A 12,708-nucleotide genomic window follows, 5' to 3' on the forward strand; every position below is an offset into this window, starting at 1 on the left:
GGTCAGATGTTTTGCTTCCCTTGAAGCACAAGATGCTATTTGAAACATTTGCCTGGGTTTACAAAAACTTGTGGAGGTCATGTCATGCTGCTGCCTTTGAAGCAAAAAGGAGACATTCAGAAATGTAGGCTGACTTTTCACTCAAATAAAATTAATTAATTACAGTTAAGAACTTTAGCACTGTTTATCTCGGTCTTTTGAACGCCGCATTACATAATGATTATGTATACCGTATGATTATCTTGTTTAACAGCTTGCATTATTTTCACCAAAAGTTCTCACAGGTTGTATGAAAGAGAAAAATAATTTCTGTTTTAGAGTTATGATTGATAGCTTAAAACTGGTTCCTCTTACACCTGTCACATGACTCCTCGTGGCATAAACTTCACATCCAATCTCCGATCCGTGGCGTATGAAGAAACCTTACTATAATAACATGCTTTATGAGAGAAAATGTCAATCCAACGAAAGAGATTTTATTTTACATGCATCTGTCTGGCACATATTGGTCAATTGAAATTCCACCTGTTACGAGTGTTGAGAGATTTTCATATTGAGCTGTTGAAATGTTTAATCACGTTTCTTTACAATGTGCAGGTGACAGGTGTTGTTGGCAGGGCTGAGTTACTGTCCTCTATTTTCCTGCTGGCTGCTTTCCTGGCGTACACCAAATCAAAAGGCGCCGATCACTCCATAGGTAAGCGTTGCCATCGCATAACCGCATAATCCATGCATGCATGCACGCTGCAACAAGTTCACTCCTAGGACACGCCGCGCAAGCTGCGACTCGCCTCCCATTCAAAAGCGCACCGAGCTCCCCACCCAGAAGTCTTGAGTACACAGCTCCAGTTTCACATATCGATCAAATTGGCATGTTGTTTCTGACTTGATGCACTCCACCACAGTTATTATATTAGACAGTCAACCTCCCACTGTGAATCTTGCTGTTTTTTTTTACATAATGTTAATCCCGTCCTAATATTTCTGTGCTAACCTTTTCAATAGTGTGATGACAAGTGATTATTTTCTTATTTTATTAAATCGTTCATCTTAAATTAGCCGTCACCTTAATTTTTAAGGTGTAAAAGAGATTGAATAGTGCATGATGCAAGTGTTATTTAATGCAAAGCCAGGTTCTTTATATATTACAGGTCATAATGTGACCTAATAGACATCATTCATATCTCGGGTGGCATAGTGCCAGGCCACTACTGCATTTGTGTTGTTGTATAACGCCGATCAATTATAATAATCAAATTAATGATATGTTATTAAATTGAATTAGATGCAATTATGTGTGGTGGTGTTCTGAAATAAGGTGGCGAAGTCCTCAACGTTTTTTTTTTTTTTTTCTTTTTTAAATCAAATGTAAATCTATGTCCCAGTCACATTTTCTTGGTCAAATAAAACATTACTTTAAAAAAAAAAAATCTATTTTCAGCCAAGTATGAATGTCATCAAGTTAGGCTGATGATACTCAAGGCAACTTTTTGAGCAATTTTATCTGGCAAATTTTTTTGAGCAATGTTGCTTGGGCACTTTCCCATTGAGAATGGATAACACATTTCTATCTGGATAATTTAGGTCAGTTATGGGCCCTGTATCACACCTGGCTGCCTGTTGAAGGCAACATTTGACAAAGTTGATTGGCAACATTGCTCAAAAAGTTGCCCAGTGTATTTATTCCATAATAGTAACTCAAGGCAGTAACAATTTAAACAATATATGTGACTCTGCACCACAAAACCAGTCATATAGGTCAGTTTTTTGAAATTGAGATTTATACATTGATACATCTGAAAGCTGAACAAATAAACTTTCCATTGATGTATGGTTTGTTAGGATAGAGCAATATTTGGCTGAGATACAACTATTTGAAAATCTGGAATCTGAAGGTGCGAGAAAAATCTAAATATTAAGAAAATCGCCTTTAAAGTTGTCCAAATTAAGTTGTTAGCAATGAGTATTATCAATCAAAAATTAAGTTTTGAGATATTTACAGTAGGAAATTTAGAAAATATCTTCATGGAACATGATCTTTACTAAATATCCTAAAAAAATTTTGGCGTTAAAGAAAAATCGATCATTTGACCCATACAATGTATTTTTGGTTAATATTACAACTATACCCGTCCTATATACTACTGGTTTTGTGGTCCAGGGTCACATATTTTATTTTATTTTAATAGTTAACTTTTAACTATTTTAAATTTTTTTCCGGATCATCAGTCATCAAAGCTCAGTAAATATTCCTCACAGACAGAGATTTACTTTAAATTTCACCAAGCGTTCACCAAAGTGGTTATATCTAAGTGTGTGAGTTGTTTTCTTACTTTTCCAAATAAGTCTTCGCTGATTCGCGATGGCGGAACGTGCATGAACACAAGAGGCGGGATTTATCGGATGAACCGATCACAGCTAAATATAACCAGTCATATCCAATCATGTCGCAATGGAGGCATTGCCTCCTCCCATTCATTCTCAATTACCCCCCACCAAACTCACCACACGCTTTAGGCGGTCTGTTAAAACTCAATGGGCTCAGGGGAGGCGAGAGAGACGCAGACTCAGACTGTAACGTTACCTGCTGGTGTCGCTGTTGGACAATATTTGAGAGGGTGCTCACTGCAGAGCCATATGGGAGTAGCTGGAGCTCAAGCTTCCCCTCGCTGGAGGTAATGGGTGGAGATAGACACCTAACCACACCCTAACTCTACCCCTGGTGGAGCTAGGTGGAGCTGGACATCCAGAGAGGGGGAGCTGGAGGCCATTTAGCTCTGCAGTGAGCAGTACTTGCAACATTTTGAGAGGAATATTTAGAGGAAACACCCCTAGATGCAATATTTGCATAGAAAAGCTACAATATTGTGACAGACAAAAGTATTTGGTTTAGAATTCAATTCTTATTTCGGTTAACATGTTTATGACTGTCGCATCACATCTTCTAACATGAGCAGTGCATTTTAAACAGACATCGGATGTCAATTTTCCACAAGTTTGTATGATTCTTTAGGGTTTTCATGAAATGTCTTAAATACTTTGGTTAAAATTCCTCAGTGGGTGTGTAAAACAACACCCGTTTACCTTGTCAAAAACAGCTGTTCATAGTGACCTGTTTCAGTGCATGGCTCTTTAAATGATAAAGTTTTGTATATTCAGTGTTTTGTATATTCAGTGGCGCATTAACATCAAAAACAAAACGGATCAACTGCGTCCTCAGTGACTCTGATATTGGGAGAAACTGAAGACTTATGTTCACTTTTATATCCAACTACAAAACACCTGCATTGCTTACAAAACTACAACTTGTTGTCACTACCACTGCTCGAGCTCAGAAAATCAAAACAGCCTAATAATTGAGATTGTTCAGGTTTTTTAAGAATTAAAAAAGGAGTGAATGGATTTTTATTATTGTACAGTGGTTGTGTACACACTGCGTTCAGTTTCATTCTGTTGCACTCCATCCAGCTTTTTTTGAACATAGTCGTGTGAATGGCTCCTTTATCATTCTGTGCTGCCTGCATTGGAAGTGTGGTTTGGCAAGTCAAATTGTGATAATTAATCATGCTAAATTAACAAGTTAAATTGACAGCCTTGTTTATATTAAGCGCTTTTTTGTGATTCACTTTGAAAATACTCGTGGGACGGGATTCCCCAGTCTCCCAGTGAACAACAACACCAGGCTGTTTTCCTTCTTCCACCTTCTTATATCTGAATAATGTTTGAAACATGCATAAAGTTAATCAACTTCCGACATGTTAAAAATGACGTACACGCACATGAGACTTAAACTTAAATCATTGCCCTGCATCATCCCTGTGTCCTCAACTTTCTCTTTCAGTGTGGACTCCTATCATTTCAACTGTGTTCCTGGTTGCCGTTGCCACGCTTTGCAAGGAGCAGGGAATAACTGTCATTGGGATATGCTGTATTTACGAGGTGTTTGTTGCCCAAGGGGTAAGTGTGACTTTTATTTATTGACTTGTAAATAAAGGCGCGTGGACATGCATGGTTAAAAGCAATAAGATCTGTTTTGGGATCAAAATCTTATTTATTAGAAAGTAAAAAAAAAATATTGTTTTGCTTTTAAGGGAAGTCATAAAATATCCCTTTCTTTTTAATATTAAAAGCCCTATTTTGTTGGCAGTAAGACAGAGGGAGAGCAAAACCACTAAACAGTTGGAAAGACTTCATGCATCCTCATGGGGCACAGCCTTGCATGTTGACTGCAGACATATTTGTACACTTTTTCTGTTGGTGTCAATATCTTGACAGTTTAATACCCAAAAACCTTTTGAAACAAATTAATCTAACCGCTAAATGCACAATGCCGTGGCGGAAAAATAATTCGAAAATTGTTCACGAGACAAATAACTCTGGTTGAGGTATCAGTGGGAGAAATTTTTCCTGCAACGTGTGTTAATAATATAAAACATACCAGTTATAAAACCCTTAAATCCGTCCCTTGAAGTGAAAAGGAACCCGTTTTACTCAACAACTTGCCTTGTATGCTTTTTCATGGATGTCTCGACTGTCATGAGCTTGTTTGGTGTGAATATAAAATTCGTTTAAAAGCCCAAAGGGCATGTCTGCATTGAGTTTTTCGAGGAAGAGTGTGAAAATCAACACTGAGGCATCAGCCAAGTGATAACCAACAGCTTATACAGGTTTCTTATCAGATACAGCATTCAGTACCTTCTGCCTGGAAAAAAAAAAGCGATGCAAGACATAACTATTTTGTAAGTGACAGTTGAGTAAATAACTTCAGGGCAACATCTCTCATTTCTAATGGCAGCGAAACAAAACAGCAAAGTCTCATAGTTTTGTTAACCACAAGTCTTACCAGATGTGAAAACACCCTGTTGCCTATTCCATTTAAAACGAGTTGCAGGATTTCAGAAATCAAAATGTTTTGACGCACCCGTGAAGACCCGAAAAATACCTTAAATGTACTAGTTGGACCCGAACCCGGCTGGGAAGACACAGACCCGACTGTACGCGATCGGCACATATTGCACAGCAAACTGCTATTAACTATAAATAAGTTGCGAAAGGAAAAAATTTTTTTTTGGCGTAAACTACTGTTAGTAGCGTTGCATACAGACCTCCTTGCCAGTACATTTACATGTTAGGCTGTTCTTCTCTCTTGCCGACAGAAAGACCCTTTTTAATCCACTATTCCAGCTTTAATAGTTACTTTAGGGCAGGCTACTCGCGGTCACGGTCGGTGACGAATGACTAATGCAATACTTTTTTTTCTCTAAGTCAACTTCGACCTTTGTGTTTACCCTTTTGAACTACAATAATGATACTTTTGCAGATTGTAATAAAGACTCGGCGCAATTGTTTTATTTATTAATTAATTTATTATTAATTAATATAAATATTTTTTTTTTCCAAAAAGGCACAGAACAATGAATGCGGTAAACTTTACTGCATGCATCTTCAATAACAGTATCTTCTTCAGTGAGATAAAGCAATACAAAACATATGTTTAGAGGCACCTAGTGGTCATCTTATGAAACTTAAAGGAGGAATTCACACATATAGCACGAGACAGCTTGATAGCGTAAATAGCTTATTCTGAAAAGAGTGTATTTTTCCACCATATTTTCTAGCATTACTGTGCTCTCTGAGCCGAGCCTGACCAAAAATCAAAAGGTTCTTCCGTATTATTATAAACGTAAGAAAGAATGCAATGTGTACTATGGCAGAGTAAAAGGGTATTCTATAGTCTTTGGCAGAGTTTCTCTATGGTTCTGGTCTTTGGTAAAAGTCACCAGCTCTGGTTGCCATAGAAACATTTCATGCGCGTTATTTTAATGCAGTGTAAACATCACAGACAGCATTAATGTGACTGTTCATTTTTGATCTCATATTTTGTTGCTGATGTGAAATAAATAAATGTGCAAGGCTTTTTATTTCACATCACTCATGAAGGAATCCATGATCACCAACCGTCCGTTATGTTAACTCCTCCCGCGCTCTGCTCCTCGCTGCTGCGGTCACGCGAAACGCGTTTTTATTTATTTAATCTTCTTCTTTTTTTTATTTCCCTCTCACACTTTTCTTATCATAATTTTACAAGTTGCAAGTTACAAAAGACGTGCAAAGTGGTGACTGACACTGGCAGGTGCGATGTTCTCCGATCGACTCGGGTATTACACACAAGTTAAACATACCCGGGACCCGAAGTAACAGATTTGGACCCGACCCGGACCCGGCTAACCAAATAAAATTTAAAATATAGACCCGAACCCGCGCGGGTCCCGGGTCCTCTGTGAAGAGCTCTAATTTGAATATCAAGTAAAAGCCACTCGACCAAATACTGTAGCGTTCGTTCTGTCCATTAGCATTTAGATGTTCGTTGGGGCCTTTGCTCTTTTGACAGCCTTCCTTTTGCTTTGCATTATGCAATTGAATTTTTACATAATGGACTGTGGCATAATCCTTTTATGTGAGCTAGCAACTGAATGCAAGCAGCTGTTGTTTCTGACAGGAACTTGAGGTCTGTGGGTCTTTGCCTTGGATCTTTGCTCCGTTTAGTTCGTACGTAGCCCTAAGCCATCCCTCTAATTTAACCCATATGCATGGGTAGCACTCAGACTTTGATGTTTTGCTGAAATACATGTAGCTTAAGTAATTACTGTAATTGGCCTAAGTTGTTAAAAGTGCAGGGTTTAAGTGATAATGTATTCAATGTAATGTTGATCGATTGCATCCAGAGTTAAGCAAATGTGGCATGTAAATGTTTCGTTGCAGCGACCTCTAATGTAGCATTTATCTCTGTGAAATATGTTGTTTTTTTTTTTTTTTTTGGTGAGGGTTGGGACTGTGGCCTTGTGGTTAAGTTGATGGCAGGCACATAAAGTTGCGGTGGTCAAATGAGATGTGTGTGGTTTGAATACAGCATGTTGTGTCTCTTGTCGTTGTTTCCTGTCTCTCCTCCACTTTTGCTGTCAACAAAACTAGAAAACATTATGTAAGAATTATACAAGGAAGTTATGTAATTATTACTAGTTAAATAAAAATTTGTAATAATGCGCAATTATTGTGTGTGTGTGTGTAATAAATATATATATATATATATATATATATATATATATATATATATATACACACTGATTAAAAAGTGACAGTAAAGACATTTATAATGTTACAAAAGATTTATATTTCGAATAAATGGAGTTTTGAACTTTCCATTCATCAAATATTCCTTAAAATAATATCTATTTAGAAATATTAAGCATTGATAACGAGAAATGTTTCTTGAGCAGCAAACAGCACTTTAGAATTATTTCTAAAGGATCATGTGACACTGAAGACTAGAGTAATTATGCTGAAAACCCATTGTAATTGTTATTAATTGTTGTAATTCCGACTCACCATTGCAAAGGGACTGCAAAATGTTTGAAAAGGAGCAGGGCCACTTTTAGTAAAATGCCTATAATGGAATGAGATAATTTCACCAAACTCAGGACACGTATGTAAGAGTTCAATCTGAGGTCGCAAGGCAAAAATCACAGAGCTTGGCCACTTGGTGGTGTTATAAGAGGGAAAAACATAAAAATGGCTATACCTATGCAAGCATTTGTCCTATTAACATGAAAATTGCTGTACACAGTCTAGGTCCAAAGTGTCACAAGTGTTTATAAGGACATTTGCGTATCTCAAAAAACATGGCCGCCATTGGCCAATAAAGTTTGAGCACCTAAACATGGTTAACAGAAACAAAACTTTAACTCACGGCCCCAAAGGTCTGTAAGAAATTTGAAAGAAATGGGCCACATTATGTTTTTCAAGGGCGTAAATGATTATCATATGACAGAACTCCTAATTCCGGACAACTTTGCCTCCGGAACCTCTGCTGTCCATCAAATTGTTTGTTAAATGACTGCGACGATGTGAAAAACCTACTTTTGCGAACTACTCATAGGTTTTTTTACTCAATCTGGAAAAAAAACACTGTAGTACAATTCTCTGGACTCTCTAGGTCAATAATTATTGAACATGTTGGAATTTACCCTTTGAGAAGCTAGAACGGGGTCGTTTAGAAAAGGGACCTGTCCGAATTTACTCAAAATCCTATAAAGCTTAAAGGAAAACTCAAAACTTCACGAAACCTGGTGAGCACATGCGAAGGTGATTTTAAACAAGCATGCAAAGTTTTAGGGACCTGACCACAGCGGGCACTATAACATAAACATAATATTTCTATGGTAAATTACCTGTATTTGCAAAAAAAAGGCTTGCTACTTAATGTCTTTTTGCATATGTGCTTAAATGCCTTAAAGCTCTTGAACCCCTAAATTAATATTACTGTTTTTTACTAAATTTTGGTGAACAAAAGAGACTTTTTTAAAACATTAAAAACTCTTACAAACCACAGACTTTTAAATGTTGGTGTATGTAGTGCCCTTCATTAATATTGGCACCCTTTGTAAACATGTGCAAAGGTTGCTGTGAAAATAAATCTTCATTATTTATCCTTTTGATCTTTTATTTAAAAACTCAGAAAATTCTAACCTATCATTAAAGATAGGTTAGACCAATGGGTTAATGCTATTGAATGGGTTAAAAGTTATCTTGCCAATAGGGAATTTACTGTAACATTTAATGGGAGTAACTCTGATATACAGACTCTTGATTGTGGTGTGCCACAAGGGAGTTGCCTTGGGCCACTTTTATTTTCTATTTTTACAAATGATTTGCCTTTTGTTTTGGAGAATTCCACCATGGCTTTATATGCAGATGATTCTACTATTTATACGTCTGCAAACCCCTGTTGAACTTAATATTTTACAAGTCGAACTGAAACAAACTGAAAATTGGATTAGGGACAATAAAATGGTGATTAATGCAGGGAAAAGTAAATGTATGGTGTTGGGATCCAAGTATCTGTTAAAAGATCCGCCTGTGTTGGGTCTGACTGTGGGGGGTATTGTAATAGAACAGGTCACTGAAGTAAAGCTACTCGGTGTGACTGTTGACAGTTTGTTAAATTGGAATATCATATAAATCAAATATTATTGAAAATGGGCAGGAGTCTGGCAGTTGTCAAGAACTGTAGAAAATGTATTCCAAATCGAGTGATGAAAACACTAGTAGAATCATTAGTTTTATCGCATTTGGATTATTGTTCAATTATTTGGTCAAGCACAACTGAAATGAATTTAAGCAAATTGCAAGTTGCTCAAAATAAAGCAGCTCGTGTAGTTTTAAGTTGCCCTTTCAGGACTAGTGTTAGAGAACTGAATACCAGGCTAGTTTGGCTTAGTGTAAAAGGTAGGATTAATTATTGTGTTATCAACTTTGTTAGAAAAATTATTGTTACAAAAATGCCAGAAATACTTTACAGCAGACTGTCATTTTTTAGTGCTGTGCATCAATATTCCACTCGTCAGTCAACAGTGAGTCGTTTTTTGTTACCTCCGTGTCGAACTACCCTTATGCAAAGGACAGTGCAGTATAGAGCGATGGTGGCATGGAATTCTCTTCCGCAGTTTTTGATTTTGGGAATGAATGCAATGACTTTTCGTAAAAGATTAAGACTTTATTTACACTAGAATAACTGTTATTATTTATATTTGGTGCTTTTTTGTCAAGAATGGTTGAAGAGAGGGAAAACATTGTGAAAATTATGAACCCTATAGTAGCATAGCTGTAACTGTGATAATGAATAATGTAGAGCTGTTGTTTTATTGTTTTTTTTAGTACGTTGTTGTACTGTCATGTATGAATGTATGCACTCCATTTTGTCTGTATAATGTATTGTTTTATGGTAAAAGAATACTTTTTTTTTTTTTAAGTCTAGAGACCCCAGGAAGAATAGCTACTGATTTTGCAACAGCTAATGGGGATCTTAATAAACTAAAGTAATACAATGGAAATTATTGACACCCAGTTATTGCAACATCTTTTTTTTCCAAGATAACCGCTTTGAGTTTTCTTCTGTAATACCTGATGAGTTTGGAGAACACCTGATGAGTGTCATACAGAATCTCTCCAGACTCTTCAGATTTCCAGCTCCATGTTGGTGGTGCTTCTCTTCAGTTCAGGGACCTGGGATGAACATGGCAGCAGCTTTATTATTTTGCTCAGTGACACATTTTTGTTTTGATTTTGATGTTTGTTTTGGATTGATGTCCTGATGGAAGCTCTAGTCACAGCCCATTATAAGTTTTCTTACCGAGGCAGTCAAGTTTAGATTTTTTATCTGTTGGAATTTGATAGAATCTATGATGCAATGTATTTGAACAAGTTGTCCAGGACTTCTGGCTGAAAAACTGGCCTACAAGCAGTAAATTTAGCTGTGGGGATGGGTTACTTTTTATCCCTGTTTGCACTAAACCAATCTGGTGGGTTTTCTGCCAAAAAGTTTCTTTTGACCATAGAAGCCAGTCCCGTTTTAAGTTTCAGTCGTGTCTGAGAACTTAATATGCTGGAGTATGTTTTTAGATTAGCGAGGAGGATTTTTCTTGAAACTCTCTCGAGCAACATGTGGTAATGTAGGGGCTGTTTGATTTTTTTATTTATTTTTTTTATTTTCCAGCTGTGATTCTTGGAGAGCCTTTGGCCATTCAAACTCCTCACCGTGCATTAGGACGATATAGACACACATCCTCTTCCAGGAAGATTTGTAACATCTTAAATTGATTGGAACTTCTTAATTATTGTCCTGATGGTGGAAATTGGGATTTTTCAATGCTTTAGCAATTTTTTACAGCCACTTTCTATTTTGTGAAGCTCAACAATCTTTGGGTTTACTTCTTGTAATGGATGGTCCTCATATTTATAATCCTGTGGAACAGGAAGTCATGGCTGGAAAATTTCATGCTTCTAGGCATGCTGGTGTGCGAAAAAATGTAAATATGAAAGAGAATGTACTTCAGAGATATTTTACTCATAAGAATTTCCAGGGGTGCCAGTAATTGTGGTCAACATGCATTGGAGAAAAACATTTATAATGTGAGTTTCCCCACACTTTCAGTTGTTTTACTTCAATGAAAGCTTAGAATTTTACATTTTTTGAATGAAAGATCAAAAAGATAAACAATGCAGATTTATTTTAACAGCCGCCTTTGCTCTTATTTGCCAAGGGTGCCAATATTAGTGGAGGGCAGTGTTTATGTAACCTTTCACATTACACCCTGGAAAATAAAATAAATCAAGTCTAATTTGAGGTGTCTGTACACATTATAACCCTCATCATCAAAGTGAAAATAATATTTTTAGAAAATGTAGAGGATTATTCAAAATTAATTAGTCAAATACCTTATTTGGTCAAGTGACCAGTCCCTAAGAGTGTACCATTACTTAGTTACTCAGGTGCAATCGATAAACTTTAAGATAAAATAGCAGGCTAATTGCACCACCTGACATCAATTTTAGTGGTTTTGTTTTTACATCAGAATTAAACCTGCTGTTTAATGAAGATTCCACTATTAGTAGTGCATCATACTGCAAACAATTCACGAATGTGAAAGTTCTTTTAAAAGACCTCCGTGAAGTTGACCCCCCACCGAACACAAAACTTCGGCAAAATAGTCTCAATCGTTTGTTCTCTGTTTGTGCCGGTTAAAGTTTTGTTTGTGCTGCTTTGGTTTTTAAAATATTAGACATTGAATTATAGGCAACAGTGTCATTCAGTTCCCCCACATGCTCCAGATTCACCCCAAATAGTCTGTTTGTTTGTGCTGGTAATATTTTCATTTGTGGTGCTTCGGTTATTAAAAAAAAATAGACATTACATTATAGACAATGACGTCACTAGCCCCCCCACATGCTTCAAAAACACAAAGACTGAGGTCTGAGTACTTTCTGGTGAGTACTATTTTTCTATAAATAAGTTTTTTTTTTTTTTTTTTGTTTAAGAAACGTTTTAAAACAGTATGGATTCAAAAATATTAAAAAATTATTACAAATTAAATATTCAAATACCTGATTTTGACAAGTAATCAGACCCTTAAAGTATGCCATTACTCAGTTACTCAGGTGCAACTAATAAACTAAAGCAGGCTAATTGCCCCATTAATTATAGTGGTTTTGTTTACATCAGAATAAAACCTGCTGTTTAATGAAGATTTATTAGTTGTTCTGCAAACAATTCACGATTAGGAAAGTTCTTTTAAAAGACATCTGTGAAGTTGGCCCCCCGCCCAGCACCCAAAACATCGGCAAAATAGTCTCAGTCGTTTGTGCTCCATTTGTGCCGGTTAAAGTCTTGTTTGTGTTGCTTTGGTTTTTAAAATATTAGGGCTGCAACAATTATTTGTTAATCGATTAATCTAACGATTATTAGAGCGATTAATCAACTAATCGTCAGTTATTTCACTAATTAATCAGTAGACTTTGATTATTCAGCTTTTGCAATTAGTTAAAATGGGTCATCCATTCAAATGTAAGCTTAAAGGCTGTATCAGCGATTCTAGGCTGAAACATAAAGTGTCACATTCAGCTGACCTTTCTTCACGATCCGCTCGCTGCCTGACCCATAAATTGGCTGTAAAAAAAAAACGCGTCTCTGTGGTCAGCCTAGGGTCCGAGATATGCCAAAAAAACAATCGGTGCTACCAACCATTCCACAGAAAAACAAACAGTGTTCCAACCAATCACCGTCAGGGGGTTGGTGTTGTGGACTTTCGCTCTGCCTCCCTCACATTTCGTGCACCAGTACGAAAGTCCACAACACCAACCCCCTGACGGTGA

General features: G+C 36.7%; 1 protein-coding gene across 1 annotated transcript in view; it reads left to right on the forward strand.

Annotated features, from left to right (window-relative positions):
• Positions 1-12,708, forward strand: part of tmtc3 (transmembrane O-mannosyltransferase targeting cadherins 3) — a 47,418-nt gene that overhangs the window by 6,864 nt on the left and 27,846 nt on the right. Inside the window, exons 4-5 of the mRNA XM_073831897.1 lie at positions 598-697; positions 3,842-3,957. Coding sequence (XP_073687998.1) covers positions 598-697; positions 3,842-3,957 — 216 coding nt within the window. The remainder of the gene's footprint in view (positions 1-597; positions 698-3,841; positions 3,958-12,708) is intronic.

This window comes from Garra rufa, chromosome 25 (assembly GCF_049309525.1).
Source record: "Garra rufa chromosome 25, GarRuf1.0, whole genome shotgun sequence".
Taxonomy (NCBI): Eukaryota; Metazoa; Chordata; class Actinopteri; order Cypriniformes; family Cyprinidae; genus Garra; species Garra rufa.